Source organism: Durio zibethinus, chromosome 22, assembly GCF_047325235.1.
Source record: "Durio zibethinus cultivar Kanyao isolate XHJ-2024 chromosome 22, ASM4732523v1, whole genome shotgun sequence".
Classification (NCBI taxonomy): domain Eukaryota; kingdom Viridiplantae; phylum Streptophyta; class Magnoliopsida; order Malvales; family Malvaceae; genus Durio; species Durio zibethinus.
The window spans coordinates 19,685,368-19,708,935 of NC_143183.1; the positions used below are offsets into that span (position 1 = coordinate 19,685,368).

General features: G+C 32.9%; 3 protein-coding genes across 9 annotated transcripts; 2 read left to right on the forward strand and 1 right to left on the reverse strand.

Annotated features, from left to right (window-relative positions):
• Window positions 1-1,151: 1,151 nt before the first annotated feature.
• LOC111306775 (uncharacterized) lies at window positions 1,152-9,385 on the reverse strand. 7 transcript variants are annotated; one of them, XM_022904679.2, is made up of 17 exons: window positions 9,064-9,385; window positions 8,441-8,596; window positions 8,152-8,268; window positions 7,964-8,048; window positions 7,487-7,595; window positions 7,318-7,385; window positions 7,111-7,236; window positions 6,954-7,031; window positions 6,788-6,830; window positions 6,112-6,682; window positions 5,636-5,839; window positions 5,465-5,525; window positions 4,857-4,970; window positions 4,448-4,561; window positions 4,230-4,337; window positions 2,118-2,189; window positions 1,152-1,558 (listed from the first exon to the last, which is right to left on the reverse strand). In XM_022904679.2, exons 1-16 carry the CDS (start codon window positions 9,129-9,131, stop codon window positions 2,163-2,165), a joined length of 2,049 nt encoding a protein of 682 aa, XP_022760414.2. In that variant the 5' UTR covers window positions 9,132-9,385; the 3' UTR covers window positions 1,152-1,558; window positions 2,118-2,162. The 7 variants fall into 7 exon arrangements, with proteins under 7 accessions (XP_022760414.2, XP_089607513.1, XP_022760413.2 ...); XM_089751387.1 differs by having other exon boundaries at window positions 1,152-1,520; window positions 6,112-6,830; XM_022904678.2 differs by having other exon boundaries at window positions 6,112-6,830.
• Window positions 9,386-14,144: 4,759 nt separating this feature from the next.
• Window positions 14,145-16,889, forward strand: LOC111306779 (beta-amylase 1, chloroplastic-like). Its single transcript, XM_022904686.2, has 4 exons — window positions 14,145-14,924; window positions 15,334-15,544; window positions 15,670-15,780; window positions 15,877-16,889. Exons 1-4 carry the CDS (start codon window positions 14,287-14,289, stop codon window positions 16,681-16,683), a joined length of 1,767 nt encoding a protein of 588 aa, XP_022760421.2. The 5' UTR covers window positions 14,145-14,286; the 3' UTR covers window positions 16,684-16,889.
• Window positions 16,890-18,820: 1,931 nt separating this feature from the next.
• LOC111307432 (uncharacterized) lies at window positions 18,821-20,021 on the forward strand. Its single transcript, XM_022905450.2, has 3 exons — window positions 18,821-19,311; window positions 19,476-19,610; window positions 19,770-20,021. Exons 1-3 carry the CDS (start codon window positions 18,958-18,960, stop codon window positions 19,848-19,850), a joined length of 570 nt encoding a protein of 189 aa, XP_022761185.2. The 5' UTR covers window positions 18,821-18,957; the 3' UTR covers window positions 19,851-20,021.
• Window positions 20,022-23,568: the final 3,547 nt, after the last annotated feature.

Sequence of the window (23,568 nt, forward strand, 5' to 3'; positions counted from 1 at the left end):
ATTTAAAAAAATAATATTTTAATTATAATTTTTTTTACTATAATCTTATAATTATCTAATCATAATATAAAATTATACAAGAAATCATTACTTATAAGAATAGATTTTACATAATATTTTTATAGATTCTATGTAACTCTAAAATTTAATTGATTAATTGAAGTATAATTATTGCAAGTAGGGTTGGCATCGGGTCGGGTTCGGGGCGGGTTTTGCTCACCCCGAACCCGACCCGATTTAAGCTTTATTAAACCCGAATCCGACCCTACCCGAAAATTTTTTTGATTTTTCATACCCGAACCCGACCCGACCCCCGATACCACGCAACCGTACCCGACCCGACCCGACCCGAAATTAATAAAATATTATTTTTTAAAATATAAAATATTATTTTTTAAATATAAATATTTAAAAATATCATTATATAAATATATATATATAATAAAAAATTAAATAATTAATTAAAAAATAATTTTTTATATAATATCGGGTCGGGTCGGGTTTTAGGCAAACCCGACCCCGACCCGACCCCGACTGTTTTCTTATTTTACCCGACCCGACCCGACCCCGAAACCCGAATTTCAAAAAAAAACCCGACCCCGTGAGGTCGGGTCGGGCCGAAACCCGTCGGGGACGGGTTAACTGGCCATCCCTAATTGCAAGTGATATGTTTTAAAAAATATACTGTGTATGGGATTGATTTTTTTTTTTTTTTTTTACATTCTATGTTAACATTTATACAATGTAAAACACATCGTATATATGGGATTGAATTTTTTTTTTACATTTTGGGTGTACATTTTCACAATGTATAAGATAAGAGTTTTAATGAATTAGGATTTGTGATAAAGACGGAAGAAGAGAAGAGAAAGAAGAAAAAAGAAGAGGAATGGATGGATAGTTTCTGTAGCTGCCTTCAAGGTTAGTCCTGTATTGCTGTCTTGCAATGGGATTTTAGGAGGCAAGATTTGATTCAGCATAATCACGGTCAAGTTACAAGTGGAGTTAAGAGGTTGAAGAGAAATAATGGCACTGTTAGCTGAACTCTTGTGGAACATGTTTTACCTTGTTGAATTTATTGTCTTGAAGATTGCAGAAGCTGATACTAGTCATGTACCATGTTCTTTCACTTCACTGAGCACCATCAATCATGAGCAAAAACAGACTCTGCATCTGAATAAGAATTAGAATTCATTACAACAAAGGTGCAAATCTAGAAACTAAATCATATTCACCAAATCTGTTTATGTCAATAAACAAGACATCAAACCCAAGAGCGTTTCCAACAATTTTCCATTTAAACCTGAACAAGTAGATACAACACCATCATTCTTATCTCCACTTGCCTTGTTCAAGTTAGATCAATTTCTACCATGTAAACACACATATCTAAGGAAAAACAAATAGAAATACAAGATTGTGCTTGCATCTAAAAACCAGGTGAGAAACTTTACAGAGGAAAGAAGTGTATGAGTAGTTCACAGCCATATGGGATTGAATAATCATCATTCAGCGACTAGCTGCAAAAAATTCGCGAGCAGAATGCCAAGATGTTATCCTGAAGCATAATGACACAGAAATAGCAAATGTTTTATTACTTAGAAACATGGCTAGGGATCAAATCTGATGCAAACAAGCAAATATAGATCAAATGAATAACTAATGCTCCGTATGATTTATGTTTTTACCTTTTGCTTTTTGTTATTTGTCTCATCTTTGGTTCATTTTAATTTTTTGTTTTTTTACTTTTTGCTTTCTACTGAAAAAAGCATAAAACAAAAAGAACCTAAGTTGATCAGTATAAATCAACTTTGTTTTTGTTCACTTTTATTTCTTAATGGGTATAAATTTTAGTAAAATACCTCAATGCATTCACTTTTCATAACTTCACTCCTCAATGTTATCCAGAAATGTTAACAGAGTGAAAGATATTAAATGTGAAACAAAATAAGGGCTATTTTTTCTCAAATTTTTGTCTTATACTTGAACTGATCCTACTTAGTTGAATTAAGCAAAATCTAAAAGGAACATTTTCAAAATTTCAAAGATGTATCAAAGAGAGAGATTTGGTTGAAATTTTTTCATTCTTTTAGAAAATGAGAAAGGAAGAAACCAACCATCGAAGCCGAGCTACTAGTCAACTGAACGGGCTTTTTTGGTCACTAGCATTCTAAAGCATATGTTGGGACCTACAACAAAAGAAAAAATTATGTTAATTTAAAAAATATGATAAGAAAGACGAACAGATAAACTCTGCGACATCTCAATCATTCTACAAAAGATAAGGACCGAATAATCCCAATAATAGAAAATCAGTCCGGCAGTGTTTGTATCAGACACTCAAAATATCTGGCAAACTAAAAAGATATGAAAAAGAAATAACACTTCAATTTGTTTAGAGAGGAAAAAGATTTTGTTTTCATCGGGACAAAGTAGCACTTATAACAAAGACCATGTATAATAGCCTACTCCCTCCCCAAAAGGAGAATAAAACAAAGCTTAGCATAAACTTCTAATTGAGTAAGAGACAGGAACATTTTTAGTTTTTTCCCTCTTAAAATGATAAAAAATCAACTTGATAAAAGTTTTATCAAAATTTTTAGCTCTTCTAAGCAAAGGATCTTAGGATGTGTTTAGTATACAAGATTATGATTGGATAGGATAAGATGATATTATGAATAGGATTATATTAAATAATGTCATCCTATCTTGTGTTTGATGTGTGTAAAAATTAGGATAGAATAATTTATTTATTGGTTAAAATTATCTTTCCTTAAAATTTATACGATGAAATTATTGATATAATTTTTAACAATATAATGGCACATGTAAGTTCAATCCCATAGATTAAAAATAATCTTATCCATTTTGGGAAGATTAATCATCCTTGTAGCTCTATCCCTTTCTTTAGATACAAACCACATATAATATATAATAATTATCATTCTATCCTATTTATTATCCTATGCACCGAACATGACCTTAATTTCTATGTTTTCACTCCAATTTCATAGCAAACATATGGATAGCAGATCTCTTATTTCTTGAACTTTATATTCCACAAACCATTGCACACATTTACAAACCCTTGACCAGATATCACTAATTCATTAGCTCCCCAACCACATGTTGATCAATCCTAAACAGGAACAAGTCTGATGATTCCACCTGTTTTATGCCTTTCCAAGTTCACAAAAAGCAGAATCACCAAAAAGAAAATAGTTTACAACAAACACGATGAGTTCAAGTGATCCAAAGATTGGTATTTTTGTGTTTAAACAATCTTTTTAAGTGTAAAAGAGTCTCACTCATATGTTCCCAAAGAAAAAAGAAAGGAAGATATTAGCACTCTCACAAGCAATTTTATCAATTATTTAAAAATATTTAAAATATTCCAAAACATAACGCTATGTTTGGATAAATTTTAACAAAGAAAAGAAAAGGAAAGGAAAGGAAAGAAAAATAAAGTTTTTTAAAGGAAAGGAAAAGATACATGTAACTCTTTGTTTGGATAATTAAAATTAATAAAGGAAAGAAAAGGAAAGAAATTCTAACAACCATTGTTTGGATAAAAAGTGAAAAAGAAAGGAAATGATTCATTATAATAATTTTTTCCAATTATAACCTTTCATTGCCTATAATTTTAGAGCACTCATCGATCATGATATGTTTGCTATCTTATTTGGCCTCACAATTGCTACTATATCAATGGTTTTTATATTGAAAGAAATATGTGAAACTTACTTGAAAAAAGAGATAGCTTTGAAAAAATTACAGGATGATTGTGATCTGCTTAGGTTTTTTCTATTAGGTTTTTAGTATTAATAAAAAGATAGATATAATAATCTTTTTATAAAAAAAAAATTTCAACTTTCCTTTCCCTAGCTTTTCTTCCAAATTGAGGTATTAAAAAAATTGAGTTTACAAGGAAAACCAAATGTTATTTGGTTTCCACCTCTTTCCCTTTCTTTAAATTAAAAATTTATCCAAACAAGGGGAGGGGGGTTTTGTTTCCTTTGCTTTTCTTTACTTTCCTTTCCTTGCCCTCCCCTCAATCCAAACATACTGAAAAGGATCACAAGCAATTTTATCCATTATTTAAAAATATTTAAAATATTCCAAAACATAAAGGATACAAAACCCAACTTTATAGTGATAAGTGATAGTATTTTGCAGTAGAGAAATTGCAAATAAAAGGAAAAACTCAAAAGGGATCCAAGAAAATAAACCTGTAAACTTGGGCCTCCTGCCTCCAGCATATTGTCATCAAGAAAACTGGATGTGTTATCATTTACACCATTAGAACTAGTGTACTGGAGAATCCTTAGCTTCCCTTCCTACATTGCAAAATTCAGAAATTTAGAACAATTAGTTAGCCGCATATAGAAAAACAAGAATTAGTAGCAAAAGAAAAATATGAAGATTAATTGACATATCAAATGCTGACCTTTGTTCCATACACAAGGCCACCTCCAACAGAAGGATGAAAGCAAGCTACATTTACCTCATCCTCTGCACTTGGAAGAACTCTCACTAGCTCCATATCAGAAACTCTGTAAACCTGAGTAATGAAGAAGTACAACAATTTCATCAAATTCAAGTAAACGTGATAGAGGAATTTTATCCTCTTAAAACAAAACCACAAACAGATACAATTGTTCCATACAGAATAGGGGCTCATCAGAAACACAAGCATTAGAGTTGAGCAGATAACACTGAGGACACGCATGAAATATTAAAAATGCCTTTCAACATCTAGCAGTAACCAATTCTCAATAACATTAACAAAAAAAACCGAGGCAACCAGAAGTCCAGAACTATAAATGCAAAGATAGAGGAAATCACACGTTTTTTACCTCCAGAATGGTGTAAATGGGCACTGTGTTCTCTCCATCGATTACCACACTTTTGAGAAGTGAGCTGTGACGACGACCATAGGCAAGTAATATATGCTCTGATGTGGGTGAAAACTGCAAATTAAAAAAAAAAAGAAAAGAATACAGAAATTAAAACTTTGAAAACATCCAACTAAAAAAAGTATAAAGGCTGTCTCAGGCATCACATACTGCAGCATGCAGATGCCTTCTAAACATGAATGGACACTCCATGGCACTAAATTCCACAAATCCCAATATACCGAGTTCATTGGATGACGTCCTAGAAACCAGACTACAACTCATATTCTGCTATAAGCTAACTATGCTCATCCATGTGAATGGCAGTCTTATTGCAGCTGAAGATTCACATAGCTCAAAACCATTGAAAAAGGTGAAAAAATAAAATAAAATACACCATAGCTTTCATGAAGACCACCAGGATTCCAGCAGAGAAAGGATTCAGTATTTATTTTCAAGATCACACATATAACTAGGGCTTAATGCTTGAAATTAACTAATATTTCTCTAGAAGTATCAAAAGAAGAAAGCATAAAATATAAGAAAAGGGCAAAGGGAGGGGGTTGGACCTGAATAGATGTTAGGCAGTGAGCAGCTCTTATTGCCCGTGAAGCAAGCACCAACCCAAATCTACAGAAAGAAAAAAGCATCAAGATTATGAAAGGATACTACACAAACTTTAAGCAGAAAAAAGTAAAGGTAGGAATAAGAACATAGATTTTAAGATGTTTGAGATTTACGTGGCCTCCTCAAGTGAATATATACGAAGCTCATACATAACTCGATGAGCCAAAATCGGGTGTCGTGTGGGGGATGTTGCAGCTCCAGTGACATCAGAATTAAGCTGGCTCTGAACACCAGCATCACCTTCCAAATGAGGAAGCACACAGGCGACACAGGCCGCTAAAAATCTCCCACAAGGTGAAAAGTGTGCACCCATTTCACTGCAATTATGTTGTCAGATGCCAACAGTTTGAAAAAGATGCATCAGTGATATCTTGCAGCATACGTAAGAACATAACAGTGACAAGATAACAAAAGGAGATTAGTTCTTTCACTATTGATTAGATGAATCTGAAATACTACCTGATCAAAACTGGACCAGGAAATAGAAGAATTAATATAAAATGTGGCTCTCCAGATGCATAGGATTCTTAGATAAGAAAGAATGAAAATCTAAAAGGTTTTCATAAAACTAGAGCAGTAAAGAACACACCTACAAAGCACAGCATGTGGAATAGTCAAGCGACATCTGTCAGGATCAAGGAATGCACAAGGATCTTTCATATCATGTGGCCATATTCTAAGTTTCACAGTGCAAGGTAGTTCTGCCGCTGCTAGAGATGTGGCAAGTTCAGACTGAATTCTGCTTACAGCAGGTTGAGGATCACTACCATCATGCATGATGTTGCTATAACCAGCTTCACCAGTTCCACTTGAGGACATCACGCGAGAACGTGAAGAACGATGCCTTGAACTTGATCTTCCAGCAATTCTCGATTGGCTAACATTGGTGGCCATACCTGAAGAAGCTACCGAAGCAGAACTTCCCGTTTCACCACCTGGAAGTGAATTTTCATGACCACCACTAGTAGCCAAACGCATATTGCACTGGCCAGCTTGGCTCTGACCGATTAACCATCCTTGCAAGAAAGGCAACTCCCACGAGGTTGGATCACCAAAAGGGAAAAACTGATTACTTCTTTCCATTGTCTCCATGGGCTCCATTGCAGAATGGTAAACATCAGTTTCCATCTCACTTGGTAAAGGATTGGCTCCTGTTTCTTCTGGCAATGAAGAAGAACCATTTGGTTCAATAGGAGACAACAGAAGTTCATACTGCCCGGTTGGAGTTGAATAGGTCAGAAGTCGTACTGAGGCAGATTGATTACCTCTCTGATGCACACCATTTGAACCAATGCCACCATCAGTATGCTGCAAAGATGTTCTCCCATTATCTCTAGCAAATGAAGGCCATATTAAGAAAGGTAAAGACATGATAGGTAGTTCATTTGCCAAATTAGATCGATCACTAGAATGAGAATCTGCCAAATATACAGTGGGAGGAGGATAACGCAAGTAACCGGGGGAAGATGCCACTGTCATCGACGAATCAGATGAATCAAGGTCATTGACCTACAAATCAGCCCAGAAATCTAATTAATAAGAGAATAGACTCATGTACATAATCAATTTGATGGGACTGAAATTTCACCTCAGCGGTCAAAAGAAATGGGGCTGCATATGGATGAAAATGTACAGCTCGAAGTGAACGTCGTGTCTTCAGTATAATAGTTGGAGAGGACGTCTCTCCTTTCCTGTTGTAATGCCATATATATAGCTGACAGACAGCTCTAAAGTCAGGGCAGTTGCACAAAAATCCAAATAAAAACTGCATATATAATGGAACAATCCTCTTCACCTTATGCCCTGAAGCTACTGCAAGAACTTCCCCTTGAGCATGGAAAGCAATAGACGCAATAGGGCGGTCTGCGGGGAGAAAAGAAAAATGAGCAATAACACAGAAAATAAACAAATTCATATATTCTCAGTGCGAAAAGTTACAAAGGGGAATCCACAAGAGTAATTACAGAAATCACGTGATCCTATGCACTCAGCAGTATTTGCATTCCACAAGCGAACTTCATGGTCCAAACTTCCACTTGCAAGTATCTCTGGATACAATGGATGGAATCTAACCTGTAAAAGTTCCAGCAGCACAAATTATTGATGCAGAACTTTAGCATAAACATTTCATATGCAAAATCATTAGGCATTGAAAAAAGGAGGGATCCAAGTAAATTGGCTAAAAATATAATCATATATAATTATACCATTATCTTCATGTGCTGAACACAAAGATCTATAAAATGCATTTACAAAATACATACTCTTGAAAGCATCAGAAGTAGTGCATTCTAGCAATCAATTGTAATCTTTTGGATTCATGCCGATAATTGAGTAGCCACCTTTTATACAAACTTAATTTTTGAACAATTTGATTATGCTAAAGTGACAGGTAGACATTAAATAAGTGTAAAAGTTAAAAAGTTAATTGACAGGCTTACCACCCAAGGTGTCCTGCGATGACCACTCAACACCTTCAAGCAGCTTCCAGTCTGGCAATCAATAATCTTAACTGTATGATCTCCACTGCAGGAAAAGGACCAAAAACCAATTAAAATATGTAGCAAATCTTAGGGCGAACTGGACGCCTGATTAGAAAGAAAATAAAATACTGGAACAGACAACTCACTGTGTAGAAGCAAGTGTTTTTCCATCAGGACTGAAGGCTGCAGCAATAGTAGACCTTGGAGGAGGCAACAATGGGCAGTATTTAGCTGAAAAATGCTGCAAGGACTCTGCCTCCACCCTGCAACATAATTGAAGTTCAATAAAATTAATCAGGATCCTTAGTACAAAGTAGGAACACAATTCTATGAATCACACATGCCAACAAAAAGAATGGACCACAAAGTAAAAGAGAAAAATCAGTAGTTCCTACTTACAAAAATGTGAAAGATATTGTAAAAGAATGGTATTACCAGGAAAGAAGATCACGTCTAACATCTCTTGCAGCTTGACAAGTTGGTCCAAAGGAATCAAGACGGTTCTTTGACTCTTCTCCCCATAGTTTTCTTGATGACCGTTTTGATCGTGGAGAAACTTCTCTTTGTGCCAATAATTGAAAGACATTGCTACTGCAATAAAAAACATAAACATTAAAAAATTCATCATTTGACCATAGCACTATTTTATCTGAATTGCTTGAATTTTCTTGACAATTAATAAACATTCAAAAAATAACCTTTGTTTTACATTTTATTCATTAGATTAGAAAAATAGCATAAAAATGTCTATAAATTTTTTTTAACCACCACAAAAATCTATTTTAATTCAAAAATTAATTGAAAACCCAGAACAAAACAACTGAAGAATTCAAAATTCAACATGCAAAACAAATCCAAATCCCAAATTCAATCACATTTCCTAATCAACTTATTCTTACCGAACAAAATCCTAAATTTACATCAAAATCCCCCAAAATCTATCCGAATCCTCACCATCAGAATAAAAAAAAAAAAGCATTAAAATTCAAATCCAAATCCAATTCACCTAAAAAAAAAAAGGAAAATAAGCGCAAAATTGATTGGCATGAAATCTTTACCTGGGCCTTCGCGAGCTAGAAGTTGATGGCATGTTCAAATCTTCGGCCCATAATGAAGAATCTCTCATCGTTTAATTTCGAAGATTTTCAAACTTCAAAATTTCTCGGAATGTAATAAACAAATTTTAAAAATAAAAAGAAAAAAAAAACTTTGGCAAAGAAAGATTCTTCCCTTTGATTCAAAAATAGTGGGCAAAGGAGTTAGGTTTTGAATTTGTTTGTTAATGAATACGTTTTAATTATAATTAGTTTAAATTTTTTGTTTTATTTTTTGCGTCTAGATTTTTCTGTTTGTTTCTAAGGAAAACCTAGAAGTAGATACAAGGAAACTTAAGAAATGGAACAAAAATAAAAATAAAAATAAGGCTCCGAGGCTCCGCCTCTGGGCTTGATTTGGGCTGCTGCTCAAAACGGCCCGTTTTAGGCATTGAGTTGAGCCCAAAAAATTTCATATAAGTGGTCCAAAGTTAACAAAAAAAGGGCCAAAAAAGATGCTACTTTTTTTTTTAATCTTTTCGATAAATTAAATTTAATCTTAAATTCTCAACTTTTACCTAATTCTACGTTGGATATTAATCTTTTTTAAGATGATTAACACTAATAAGTAGCATATACTTATAAAAAATAAATAAAATTTAATAAAAAATTGAGAATTTATATCAATTCTATATAAAAGATTGATGACATATTTGGATATTAAGATTTTTTGTAATTCAAATGGCATGTCATTATTTCACAAAAATATTATTTTACTTGTTATTTTTCATGTAAGATTATATAATACAAATTACTGTTAATCTTATTTAACGAAATTAAACTTAATTACTTAATTTTATAATTTTATAATTTCATTTACAACAAAATAATATTATAAATTTATTTACATATAATAAAAAAATTGATGGCATATATCTATTTTTAGGACATATTTAGATGTTATATTAAAAAGAAATAAAGTGGCAAATATTATTTTTTCAAATTTAAAATTTAACTCAAATAATTAATTCATCTCATTTAAGAGTGGGATTTCAAAAGGTTTTTTTTTTTTTTTTTTTCTTTTTAACCTCTAATTTTTATGCAAAGTAGTGATTCCTTGAGAAGTGGTCCTTTAAGGAATATTATAGAGTATTATGCAAAGATGATGGATTTTGTGAATATTCTTGTTTTTTTTTTTTTTTTCTTTCATCATTCCCAACAATGATATATTTTCAGTCTCATCCAAATTTTGCATGAAAAATTTTTGTTTTTCACTTCAAAGTTCAAAAAATCAAGAATCATTTAAAAAAAATCAATGTTAATATTTATTTAATAATAATAATTATTATTAATATAATAATTTTAAAGTATCCTTCATGCATAAACTCCATTGAAGTATATGCACAATGAAAAGAGTCTGGCTTTTATTTGCTTTGGTGCAAGATATAATATGGTGTAAAATAATTTTCTTTGTAAGGGTTTTGTAATAATTTGATTGTCATTTGTTTCATCACTTTTATATCAATAATTTTGCCTCCTTTTAGATATATTTATAGAAGGTTGGACTATTCATTTAATTCACGAATTTGATTTTATTCGAGTTGAATTTTCGATAAAAATTTTTAAGTTCGAGTTTGAGATATAAAATTTAATAAAAATATTTTTATTTTAATTTAAACTCAAAATATATATTTAAAATTTTAAAATATATATTTAAAGTTTTGAATATTTTGATTCAAATGTTTAATTTAAAATACATATATTCTATTTTAAAAGAACTTAGATATTTTAACATTTTATTTTTTTTTCTTTTTTCTTTTTTGAAGAGAAAAAGCCTATATTTCCATTTTAGTCATATTGATATAAGATAAAATAGAGAAATTTTGGCTTAGCCTTTTCCCTATTTACCAACTAATAATTTATTACATAAAGAAAATGGATGGCAACAACATCAAAAGCCAACTTAAAACAAAGAAAAACACCATATCAAGATTGTCTACCCAATTCAAAACATATAAAATTTGAGGGTTTGGCAAATTTTAACAATCTATGTCACCAACTTGATATGGGGACACTCTTTGTCTAGGAAAATTTTTTATTTTTCCAAAAAAAAAAATAAAAAAAGAAAGAAATTTCTTCAAAACTTTTATTATTTTATTTATAACTTCATGAAAAAGATCATTTTGAAAAGAATTTTCATGCTAGCCCCTCTTACATATCATCCCAATATCAATATTGTGTGCACTGCAATTATAGATAAAAAAAAAAATGATTTAGAAATTATAATGTTTTATTTAATTTGATTTGATTTTTTTTATTCGATTTGGTTTAAGTTTGAATATTAAATATATATTAAGTTTGATTTGAATTTCGGATTGATAAATAAAAAAATAATTGAACTAAACTAAATTATGTATTTTTATTAATTTTTATATTTTTAAAATTTTTATAAAATAAAAATAATTATTTTATATTTAAATTAATTTAAATATATTAAAAATTCTTATTAAAATAATAAAAAATTTTAAATTTAAATTTAAATTTAAAAAACCAATAAATCAAATCGATAAATTTTAATTCGAATTAAATCGAATCATATGAAGAGTTTATTTCAATTTAAATTAGATTTTTAAAATTTATAAATTATGCATCATTCGAAAAAAAATCAAATCAAATTTCATCCTATCTAAATTTTTATTTCCCTAACTGCAACATTAGCTTTTGAAGATTTCTATCGTTTTTTATATTGTTGCTTTGAGTTAATCTTGAGTTTTTGCTTAATTCTAGCTTTTTTTGTTAAAATCCATAAAATCTTTTTCTTTTTCTCCTTTGGCATTAACAAACCAAGAGTTTAGTTACTATTATATTATATAAAATATTCAATACATCATCATTAAAATTTTAAATTATACTAAAAAATTTGAGAGTTACCACTTAACTTATTAAAATATAATAAAATAATAAATAAATATATAAAAATTTAATTTTATTCATAAAATTTAAAAATTCAACTGACAATACATAAATAAATTGATAATCCTTAGGTAATTACATAAAGAAAATGAAACATGTTTAAAATTATAAGAAACCAACTTATAAATTAAAAAAAAAATCTTATCAAGATTTTCTAACAAATTTAAAACAGAGTACTAAATTTTAAGGTGTGGTTCGGGGACTTTTAAAATTTCATAGATAAAGTAATTTTAAGAGAAAATGATATTAAAGAGAAATTTGTAATTTTTAGATTTTCTTAAATTAGAGAAAGTAAAATTTTTGTATTTAATTTTAAAAATTAAAAAATTATCTAATAAAATATTTTATTATATTATTATTGATAACACATGAATAATACGTAACATTCATAATACATTATATTTTGTTTTCGTTAAAATTAAATAATTTTAAAAATTATTTTTTTAATATTTTCAATAAATATAATTTTATAATCTTAATTATTATCCTTACATTGATTGTCCATGTATAAAGAAAATATGCAGATTGACTTTCACGGCAAAATCAACTTGGAAGTTGGGGATGATAAACTCCTTTTTTAGGGGTTTTAAGACTTAAAACAAATTATAAATGTAATAATATTAAATAAATATATTTTAAATTATATATGTAATAATATTAAATAAAAATATTTTACGTTTTATTTTAATTTTATTATGAGTACCAATAAAGATTATATTTTTCTTTCAAAAGTGTGATTTTTATTAAATTTTAAAATTTTAAAAATAAAGTTTCAATATCTATTATGTTTTTATTTTAAAAATATGATTTTTGTTAAAATTTTAAAATTTCAAAAATAAAGTTTCAATATCTATTATGTTTTTATTTTAAAAATATGATTTTTGTTAAAATTTTAAAATTTCAAAAATATAATTTTAATATCTACTATATTTTTATCTTAAAAATATGATTTTTGTTAAAATTTTAAAATTTATAATATATAATTTTAACATCCATTATATATTTTATATTAAAAACATAATTTTTGTTAAAAATTCACAATTTTGAAAATAAAATTTTAACATCAATTATTTTTTTTTATCTTGAAAACGCAACATTAATTAAAATTTTAAAATTTTAAAAATATAATTTTAATAACTATTATGTCTTTTATTTTAAAATGTAGAATTTATTAAAATTATAAATAACAAAAAATATATTTATTTTATAATTTGAACAGATTAAAAATGATAATTTGATTGAAAAATATAATTAAATAAGAGTAAATGAGTTTTTTTTTTGTTTTTAAATCTAAAAAAGTTTTGAGGAAATGAGAGTTTTAAATTGTCCTTAATTTTTTTAACATTATTAAAAGTTTTAAAAAATACGAAGAATGTGACTAAAAGTAAAAATTTAAATTATAAAAAATAAAATTCTGACAAAAAAAATGTTACTTTTCCTAACCAATCGAATGTCTAATATTTTTCAAAAGAGAAAGTCTCTTTTTTTGAAGTAAGATTCTTATACTGTCGTTTCTAGTTATGGTCCCCTACCCCTTACAAATCTTTCAAGGAACCTCCTAGGGGTCCCAATTTTCAAGGCTGGTCCACGCATGAGCAAAAAATGAAACATAGCCGTCGATTTTCAATCAATGAACCAGACTAGATCTCAAGTTCATTTTCTACCGTTGATATACGCTTAATCAACCAATATTCGGACCATACGTGTCTTAAACAAACAGGAGGTGGAAGCATCTGCCAGTCCTACTTACCCTCGAAGCCATCCACGTGTCTCTCTGACCTTGCTTCTCTTCCCCTTTCGTGGACGTTAAGGTAGAGCCAAGATGGCAAAAAACGGAAATACTCTGAATCATGTCTTAAGCCGAAGGGATCGGACACGTGAATTGTTCTTACAAGCCACGTGGCTCTACCTCATTCAATATTTTTTTTTAATCCATGAAAGCGCGTTCATACTATAATTCAATCCGACCGTCCATTCTCACGTGAGTCGAGTAACCGTAGCCGTAGCCTCCTCGATTGCCTTTCCTTTCGCCACGTAGCGGAATAGCCACGTGTCGAGAATCTAACATTTTCAAAAAGTATATCTTAATCGCATTTCTATAAATACTCAATCTCGTCTTTCGTTTTTCCTTCAGCTCACATTGGACGTCTGAAACATCTCCACCCAAAACTCGAAACCAAAAAAGAAAAAAAAAAAGAAAAAAAAAGGTTTCTTTAGGAACATTCATCTTCTTTTTCCTTCTCATTCAGTTACATACTCGGATAATTTTAAAAAATGGCTTTGAATTTGGCACACCAGATTGGAACTCTTGCCGCAACACAAATTCCGATCGAAGGCACCACCGGAGAACAATCATCTTCGGCGACGGCGAATGCGTCGGGAGTTTGGAAAGCACCGGTGGCGAATATCCGATGCAGCACCCCACGAGAAGCTTTATCCCCTCCGATGTTAACTCCACCGCTGTCACCGCGAAGCGCCGCAAACAGGTCGTCTTTGGTGAATCCGATGCTGCGTCCTGACCTCTCCGCCGTTTGCCAGGCCTACGAGACTTTAGCACCGCTGGAGACGACGGAGGAGAAGGAAGCGGCGGTGGTGAATTGGAAGGAGGGAGGGACGAAGGAGGAGAAGAAAGGGGTTCCGGTGTACGTGATGATGCCGTTGGACAGCGTGACGAATGGGAACTCGGTGAATAGGAAGAAGGCGATGAATGCGAGTCTCCACGCTTTGAAAAGCGCGGGGGTGGAGGGGATAATGATTGACGTTTGGTGGGGGCTGGTGGAGAGGGAGGCGCCGGGTGCTTACAATTGGGGTGGCTACACCGAGCTTCTCGAGATGGCCAAGCAACATGGCCTCAAAGTCCAGGCCGTCATGTCGTTTCATCAGTGTGGCGGCAACGTCGGTGACTCTTGCAGGTGCGTATATTCTTCTTTATCTAACCTTTCATTTCTTTTTTAAAATTTAAATCCTTCATTTTTTTTTTTCAGGAAATAATACTAATATTTAAATTTACATGACTTTTTTTTTGGGGGGGGGGGGGGGGAAATTGGATGAATTTTAGAAAATCAAGTATAAAGTGTACACGTTTGGTTGATTGTTGAATTTAATCAAACGTTGGGATAAGAAAAAAGTTTGTTTACTATTTGAGTTGAAGGAGACAAAAGTGTAAAGGGCCCATTTCCATGGAGGGTATGATGGTTTCGTGCATCTCCATCTTTCTTGGTGGATCTGACTAGGCAGAGATATGAGGGGCTGTATGAAAATGATCATAACCCCATGCCAATTCTTGATTTTTTTTAACCAAAATTGTTGTTTTGTGTACAGTATTCCATTGCCCACTTGGGTTAGGGAAGAGATTAACAAGGACCCGGACCTTGCATACACTGATCAATGGGGAAGAAGGAATTATGAATATCTTTCACTTGGTTGTGATACCATTCCTGTCTTGAAAGGCCGTACTCCGGTTCAATGTTATTCTGATTTCATGCGAGCCTTTAGGGACAACTTCAAACATCTCCTTGCTGATACCATTGTGGTAATTTACTGATTACTGATCCTATTTTGGCTTTTTGTTTTTTTTTTTTTTGAAAATTTGAGTTTCTCTTTCTATGTCATGAAAGAAATCAGCTGCTAAACAGTTACCAATGTTTTTCACTACAGGAAATCCAAGTGGGAATGGGTCCGGCAGGTGAGCTTCGGTATCCTTCATACCCAGAGGAGAATGGGACATGGAAATTCCCTGGAATTGGAGCCTTCCAATGTTATGATAAGGTACTTGGCATGACATTGACATCTCCATTTCTGTTTTTGCTCGCATGTTGCAACTCTCTTCTTGTTGTGGACTAATATGGGTGTTGTATAATGCAGTATATGCTTAGCAGCCTAAAAGGAGCAGCTGAAGCGGCTGGTAAGCCAGAATGGGGTAGCACAGGCCCAACTGATGCTGGTCACTACAACAACTGGCCAGAAGATGCACCATTTTTCAAAAAAGAAGGTGGTGGTTGGAATAGTACCTATGGTGAATTCTTCCTTTCTTGGTATTCTCAGATGCTATTAGATCATGGTGAGAGAATTCTATCGTCCGCGACATCAATTTTTGAAGGTGCAGGTGTGAAGATCTCTGTAAAAGTTGCTGGAATCCACTGGCACTATGGAACCCGATCCCATGCTCCTGAACTCACGGCAGGGTACTATAACACAAGGTACCGTGATGGTTACTTACCTATTGCTCAAATGCTAGCACGTCATGGTGCTGTTTTCAACTTCACTTGCATAGAAATGCGTGATCATGAGCAGCCACAGGATGCCCTATGTGCACCTGAGAAGCTAGTCAAGCAAGTTGCTTTAGCTACTGGAGCAGCACAAGTTCCACTTGCTGGAGAGAATGCACTGCCCCGTTATGATGAATACGCCCATGAGCAGATCTTACAAGCATCATCGTTGAATATTGATGGCTCTTCGGTTGATAGGGAGATGTGTGCATTTACATACTTGAGGATGAATCCGTCCCTCTTTCAACCGGACAACTGGAGACAGTTTGTAGCATTCGTAAAGAAGATGAGTGTGGGAAAAGGTGCTCATCGGTGTTGGGAGGAGGTGGAGAGGGAGGCTGAGCAATTTGTGCATGTCACCCAGCCTTTCATTCAGGAGGCCGCCTTTGCCCTTACGCACTAGCAAGGGAATCATTTGAATACAAGCAACGCGACTTAATACAGAGTTTCATCAATAACAGTGTCTCAAGGCTTCTGCTGTGCTATAGCTCTTTTTCTCCATGCTGTGTCTAGCAAAATATATGTTGTATAAGATGGAATTCGATGTACTTTGTACCAATACTTGAAACTCTTTCATTTTTATAACATAATACATAATATATTGGACTATATGTTTGCCCTTTCTCTCTTCTTTTTTTTTTTTTTTTTTAAAGTATTTGAGGTTTTCAAAATCTGAATCTTGGTTACTGGAACTAATAATTCAGTACCTTATCAACAGGTTACGTGATTCTTGCCGTTGCCGTCTCTCTTTCTCTTGTAAATGAAGTTGAAGTGAAAATCGAATTCTTGGAACCCATTTTATCCTCAGATGTTTGAACTGCTAAATTCTTCAGGTGGAAACAATTTTTGTTGATCTTAATCAGAATTCATTGCAAAATTACCAAAAAAAAAAGGTGAAATTTGGTTAGATAATCTTGAAAATGAAGTTTGAGGTCAGAATACGCGGATGAAGCATGCATTGAAGCTGTACATAAGCCAAGGATCTCTTAAGAACTGCGACAGCGAACAGGTGTAAAGGTGCTGGAAAATCATTGTTTCAAACAAATTTCTGTGTCCACTTCAAGATCAGATACTCAAATCTTTCTGAGAGTTTCACTTCCTGTGATGACAAGAGACCTGTTTCCCTTCCTTTGGCCTTGTCTCTTGCCTTGATTGATTTTTCAGATGGGAAATCTGCTCTCTTCTATCTGTAAAATTTTATGGGGCATCCGTGCTGAATAAAACCAACACGTATTGTCTTTCAAATTCTTCTGTAACATATTTTGATTCCTAATTCTTTTAGTTGCTAAACTAGAATTATAAGGGTTTTTTTTTTTTTTTTTACAAAAAAGTCATAGTTTAAAAATAGACGAAGAGGATGCAAGTATTGGCATTTGAACTCTAAACTTGTTAGATGTCGTCTCTTAAAGGTGGTTACATGAATGGTCAAAATTATAGGATTTTGATAAACTAGCATCTCAACATCATATTGGTTTCATTGTAGCTCATTTGTTTCTCAAATTTTACAAGAGCATGACATATCCAGATCAACCATCTCAAAGCCAATCCTCAATTTTATCCTATAGTTATGTTATATGGTTAAACAACAAATAAAACGGTGCTGTCGATGATGTTTTGCTTGCAATTGAACTCCCAGTTTCCCATTTTTCACGTTTCTGCTTCCTCCTGAATTCGTCTAGCTAATTATTATGTGGTTTACTCTTATTCATCTGAGAAAAATTATCAGTCAGATGTGACCTTTTCTAATCCTGATCTTTCTGTAGCAGGCCAGAGCTCTAGAAAAGTCTAAACTTTGTAGCAGGTGGCCATCTTTCTTGACTTCAAAGACGTAATAATAATAATTTTCAGACACAACAAAAGTTTCACATTATTGACCTTTTGTAATTTTTCCTTTTTCAATGTTTTGGACAGTAATGTGATAAAATCACATGAATTAAATGCTCCAGAGGATGCCTTTTTTTCTTTTTTCCTTTTTCATTGTATCTGTGGTTCAAATGTTGAGCTACATAGAAGTAATGGCTGCAATGCAATTTGGGAAAAATGCTCACGGGAAGGGACAAGTTTCCATATATCAGTTCAGTCTTCTATGTTCATGCACTAAACTTTGCCGGTCTAAGTGGCAACCATTCGTGTAATCATTTACTGCAAATGAATGATTTCATTCATAGACTCAAGTTGTTTTTTTTTTTTAATCAAAGAATATTTATTTCATGCTTAAATGGGAGTTATATGAATGTTGACCAAAGCACTGATGCATGATGAACTACTATGGCGCATAGCTAGTGCAGAAGAAAAAAATCAAGTTGCTCAAAATTAGGCTGGTTGCTTCAATTGCCTGAAGCTTGCTTGCTAAATGAGCCAAGATCAAGTTTTAGATCAATATTAATTCATTTTAATCAAACTTGAGCCTCTAAGCCTTCTAAAACTGAAGTAGAAAACAAGCAGACCTGCTAATAATACACTTGATTGCACCTTATACTATTATACATAGCATAAAATTTTGCAGGATCAATTTTTACCCTTCATTTCATTAACTTGCCATGGTTGAAAACAGTCAGAATTCAGCCAAAAAATTAAAAAAAAAAAGTCGGTATGAATCTGTTTAAGATACAGGATGTACTGATTGGATGCATATGGAATACCATTAAAAGGAGGACTCAAGAAAAAGTAAAAGGAAATGCTATTTTCTAGCATGGAGGCCGGCTGGGGAAACCAATTAATGTGTGGTGAAGCGCACCTTTCTCAGATTGATGAATTTTTTCTGCTGATTCAGTTAAGTCTATTCCCCAAGCAGAATTCAAGCTCTGCAGTTATAAACACAAATTTCATGGTCCACATGTCATTCTTCTGCTGCTCCATAATTGCTATAAAAACCTCAAATAACCCCAGTATTAGCTTCCAGAGGCAAATTTTTATATATATTTTTTCCACTCAAGTTTCACAAGGTTGTAATTTACTGTTCAAAGTATCAGACAACATGTCCAACCTACAGCAATCTTTCAATGCAGGCCAAACTCAAGGCCAAACCCAGGTAAGGAAAATCTCCAAGTGTCTATGAAAAATTTGATTTTCATTTGTAACCCTTCAAAAGAAATAACAATAAAGACCTTATTTGATAGCCTGATGCTAGAGTAATTAAAACATATTTTTGCTAATTATTCGAAATATTAAGAAAACGTTCATGGTTTTGTTCAGGGTAGAACAGAACAAATGATACAGTCCACTAAGGATACTGCAAATGCAGCTAGAGACCAGGCAACAAATGCTACTCAATCAGCTCAAGAGTCTGCTCAGCAAGGACAGCAGCAGACTGCTGGTTTCCTTCAGCAGGTTTCTTCTTTACCTGTCATTCCCTTTCATCAATTCTTCTGCTTTTCAATAATAATAATACCTCATTTTGAGGGTACATTAAACAGACAATTGATAAAGTTCACGTTATTTTGAGCTTTGGTTAGGAAACTAATGAAATAGGAATTCGTACTGTTGCAGACTGGAGAGCAAATGAAGGGCATGGCTCAGGGTGCTGTGGAAAGTGTGAAGAACACACTTGGAATGAATGAGAAGAAATGAAATCAAAGGATTGATGAGATCATTTGGTTATGAAATGAGATGCAGCTTTAATAAATGCAGATTTTGTTGCTTTCTTTTGGTAATTTAGGGATGACGGAACAACTCGAGTTTGAGAATTTTGTTTGGTGAGAATTCATATCTATAATAAGAAAACCTTGAATATCAGATTGTAATGAGAGAGAGCCAAACAGTTTGTCAATAAACTATATATAGTCTGCTGTTGCTCCATCCTTTCTAGAGAAAGTGGGAAGCTCAGTTTTATACCAGATCTTACATGGATTTGCCATCTGGCACTAAATTGAACTTGAACAGGAATTTATTTTTATTAAATAATAATAACAATAACAATAATAATTATAAGTAACATAAAAAATTTGATGATAATGTTAAAGATAACTAAAAAATGATAAAAAAAATGCGATACGATTTAAGTTTTTGATTAAAAAATTTATGACGTTGATAAAAATAAAAAATATATATTTTATATTTGATGTGTTAATATAAATTATAATACAATAATTTTCATATTTCAATTGACATGAAACAAACTTGGAGAATAAGAATTAACAGATATCCACACTAGCTACAATCTTAGCTAGATAAGGCAATGCAACAACAAAGCAATAGTGAAAAAAAAATTGAGAAAAGATAACGTTTCTATACAGCATGCATTTTACAGTAAAAAACCAATCCATCTAGGCATTTACTACCAACCTTTAAAAAAAAAAAAAATCAGAGTTTCACAAAACTGATGAAAGCTGAAAGTCCAGCCGCCACATCAAATAAGAAAAGGAAAAAAAAAAAAAAACTATAGGAAGCAAAAGAGAAAATATCACCGTACTAAAAGCAAGCAATCTAATACCATGCTAGGAAATTATATGCTTATATGCTGTCCTCCAAAAAATCTAGCTAGTTGATTGAATCAAGGGATGTGAGTGTCCTATTCTTAGACAAGCAATTTTGAAGAAAGGCAGAGTAACACATATGCTTCCTCTTCAGAACTCTGTCGCCCTTTTGCTGTTCATTTGAAGAATGGTTATAATAGAAATTTGGTAAAAATAGACTCTCCACGAATGCAATAGCTTGATACCATATAATTGCTCCTCTAAGTTTAGAAATAAAATAAGAACTGCGAAAATGAAGCAAAAAATAAGCAAACAATGCAACCTGCAGCAGGCTGCACATAGTAAGGAGTAAAAGAGGTTTTACTTTCATCTTCCAATAAATCAGAATGTAAGCTTCTTTGGTCCATTTTCTCAGTTTTTTTTTTTTTTTCAATTGAAGCTGCTTGTGATAAGCTGTTCTTAGATCAATCAAATTCATAGTTCTAGTTATTCCTCAAAATGCACTAGTTCATATAAAAGCTACAAGGCAACAGGTTTATGTTAGGAAAATGGGGTCAGTCCCATGTAAGTGGTTTTGGACCAAGTAAAGGCCATGGGCCTTGATCTTTTATTTTACATAGAGCCCTAGCTACTTAATAAAAAAGAGGTGGGATTGTTTTATGTGTGTGTCGAAAACCAAGCAGAGAAAGAAGAAAAGCCAGGAAAATCAGAGAGAGAAAAAGGAGAAGGGAGAGTTGGTTGAACGGAAGTCGATCCGTGGTCCGATTGAGTTGAAACCTTGTCAGGAGGTTTATGATTCAGAGTTCTACATTCTGAACGGTGAAGATCGGGTTTGAAGCTCTCTAGGAACAAATCTAGGGTGTATTTGTTGAGTCACTTATTTGGTGAGATTTCTCCAATTGTTTCTCTAGTTGTTGATTAGCTCTAGTTTTAGCTAGAGAAGAACTTTGTATAACTATTATTTGATATTGAAGATTTTTTCTGACGGCCCGTGATTTTTTTCCTCTACACTGGAGGGTTTTCCACGTAAATTTTGGTGTGCTTTATTTTTCCTGCGTATTTGATTATTGATTGTTGTCTATTGCTTCTGTATTGTTGTGATTATTGCTTCAGGTGCAACAAGTGGTATCAGAGCGAGAGTTATTTTGAGACATCGATACAGAAGCAACCCAGGATAGAAGTAAATTCTGTTTGAGATCATAGAGGGTGATACAGGTTCCATGATAAAATTGACAGCATCGAATTATTCAATTTGGAAGCCTATGATGGAGGATCATCTATACTGCAAAGATTTGTATGAGCCAGTATTGGGTGATTCGACTAAACCAGCAGATATAAAAGATGAAAGCTGAAAGAAGCTAGGTAGAAAGACGCTAGCTACAATAAAAAAATGGGTTGATATCAGCGTGTTTCATCATGTAGCGCAGGAATCAGATGCTCACATTGTTTGGGAAAAATTGGCAGCATTGTATAAAAGAAAAACATGTATGAATAAAGTTATGCTTGTTAAAAAGATTGCAACTTTACAGTACAGGGATGGACGATCTGTTACAGAGCACTTGAGTGATTTTCAAGATATATTTAATCGGATGACTACTATGGAGCTTAAGATGGATGATGAAATGAAGGCATTATTTCTTTTGGGTTAATTGCCAGACAGCTGAAATACTCTAATTGTGACTGTTCTTAATTCAGCTCCTGATTATAAGGTGACATTGGAGATGGTAAATGACAGTATGCTTAATGAAGAAGCGAGGCAAAAAGATGTAGACCCTGGGAATCAAGCTCTAGTCACAGAGAATAGGAGTAGAAACATCGACAGAGGTCAGGACTCAAAAAGTCGTGGTAAGTCTAAACATAGATCCAAATCTAGAGGTAAAGTGAAGTGTTTCCATTGTGGTAAGGCGGGTCATATAAAACGAAACTGTAGAATCTTAAAGCAAGAGCGAAAAGATGAGAAATACAAGAGTTCAGATGATGGCAATGTTGCAGCAGTGAATTCAGATAGTGATTCATTTACTTTGATTTGTACACATGGTGATTGTAATCATGTTAGTGATCCCGATATTGAGTGGATAGTTGACACAGGAGCGGCATATCATTGTGCTCCTAAGAGAGAGTTGTTTACAACTTATAAAGCAGGAGACTTTGGTTATACCAAGATGGGAAACAAGAGTGTGTCGCAGATTGTTGGAATTGGTGATATTGTTGTACAAATTAGTACAGGCTGCATGTTGACTTTGAGGGATGTCAGACACATTCCAGATATGAGAATAAACTTGCTTGCTATTAATGTCCTTGATAAGGAGGGATATGAAAGTCGACAAAAGAATGGACAGTGAAAGCTTCTCAAAGGATCTATGGTAGTTGCAAGGGGAAAACTATGCTGCACAATGTATAAGACATGGATGCAATTGAACGGTAACCAGGTAAATATCGTTGAAAATGATGCTTCAGCAAACTTGTGGCATAGGAGGCTGGCACACATGAGTGAAAAAGGGTTACAGGTTTTGGCAAGGCACTCTCTCATTTCCTTGACCAAAGGTATGTCTCTCGATTCATGTGATTATTGTTTGTTTGGTAAGCATCATAGAGTTTCTTTTCGTAAAAGTTCTCAGAGAAAAGAAAATATATTGAAATTAATTTATTCTGACGTATGTGGTCCCATTGAGGTTGAGTCATTAGGTGGTAGCAGATATTTTGTTACTTTTATTAATGATGTTTCACGTAAGACTTGGGTGTATATGTTGAAATACAAAAGTCAGGCACTGCAATATTTTCAAAAATTTCATGCCATGGTTGAAAGGATGACAGGATTACCCTTGAAGTGTATTCGAACTGATAATGATGGAGAATACACATCTAAAGGCTTT

Excerpts from the sequence above, each read along its gene's own strand:
- LOC111306775 (XM_022904676.2), bottom strand. The coding sequence starts at position 9,131 with ATGAGAGATTCTTCATTATGGGCCGAAGATTTGAACATGCCATCAACT. Across the intron at positions 7,237-7,317 it reads CAGTAGCTTCAGGGCATAAG|CTATATATATGGCATTACAA; the intron begins GTGAAGAGGATT and ends GCTGTCTGTCAG. Across the intron at positions 2,190-4,229 it reads CAGGAGGCCCAAGTTTACAG|GTCCCAACATATGCTTTAGA; the intron begins GTTTATTTTCTT and ends CTTTTGTTGTAG.
- LOC111306779 (XM_022904686.2), top strand. The coding sequence starts at position 14,287 with ATGGCTTTGAATTTGGCACACCAGATTGGAACTCTTGCCGCAACACAA. Across the intron at positions 14,925-15,333 it reads AACGTCGGTGACTCTTGCAG|TATTCCATTGCCCACTTGGG; the intron begins GTGCGTATATTC and ends TTTTGTGTACAG. Across the intron at positions 15,545-15,669 it reads TCCTTGCTGATACCATTGTG|GAAATCCAAGTGGGAATGGG; the intron begins GTAATTTACTGA and ends TTTTCACTACAG.
- LOC111307432 (XM_022905450.2), top strand. The coding sequence starts at position 18,958 with ATGCTATTTTCTAGCATGGAGGCCGGCTGGGGAAACCAATTAATGTGT. Across the intron at positions 19,312-19,475 it reads AAACTCAAGGCCAAACCCAG|GGTAGAACAGAACAAATGAT; the intron begins GTAAGGAAAATC and ends GGTTTTGTTCAG. Across the intron at positions 19,611-19,769 it reads CTGCTGGTTTCCTTCAGCAG|ACTGGAGAGCAAATGAAGGG; the intron begins GTTTCTTCTTTA and ends GTACTGTTGCAG.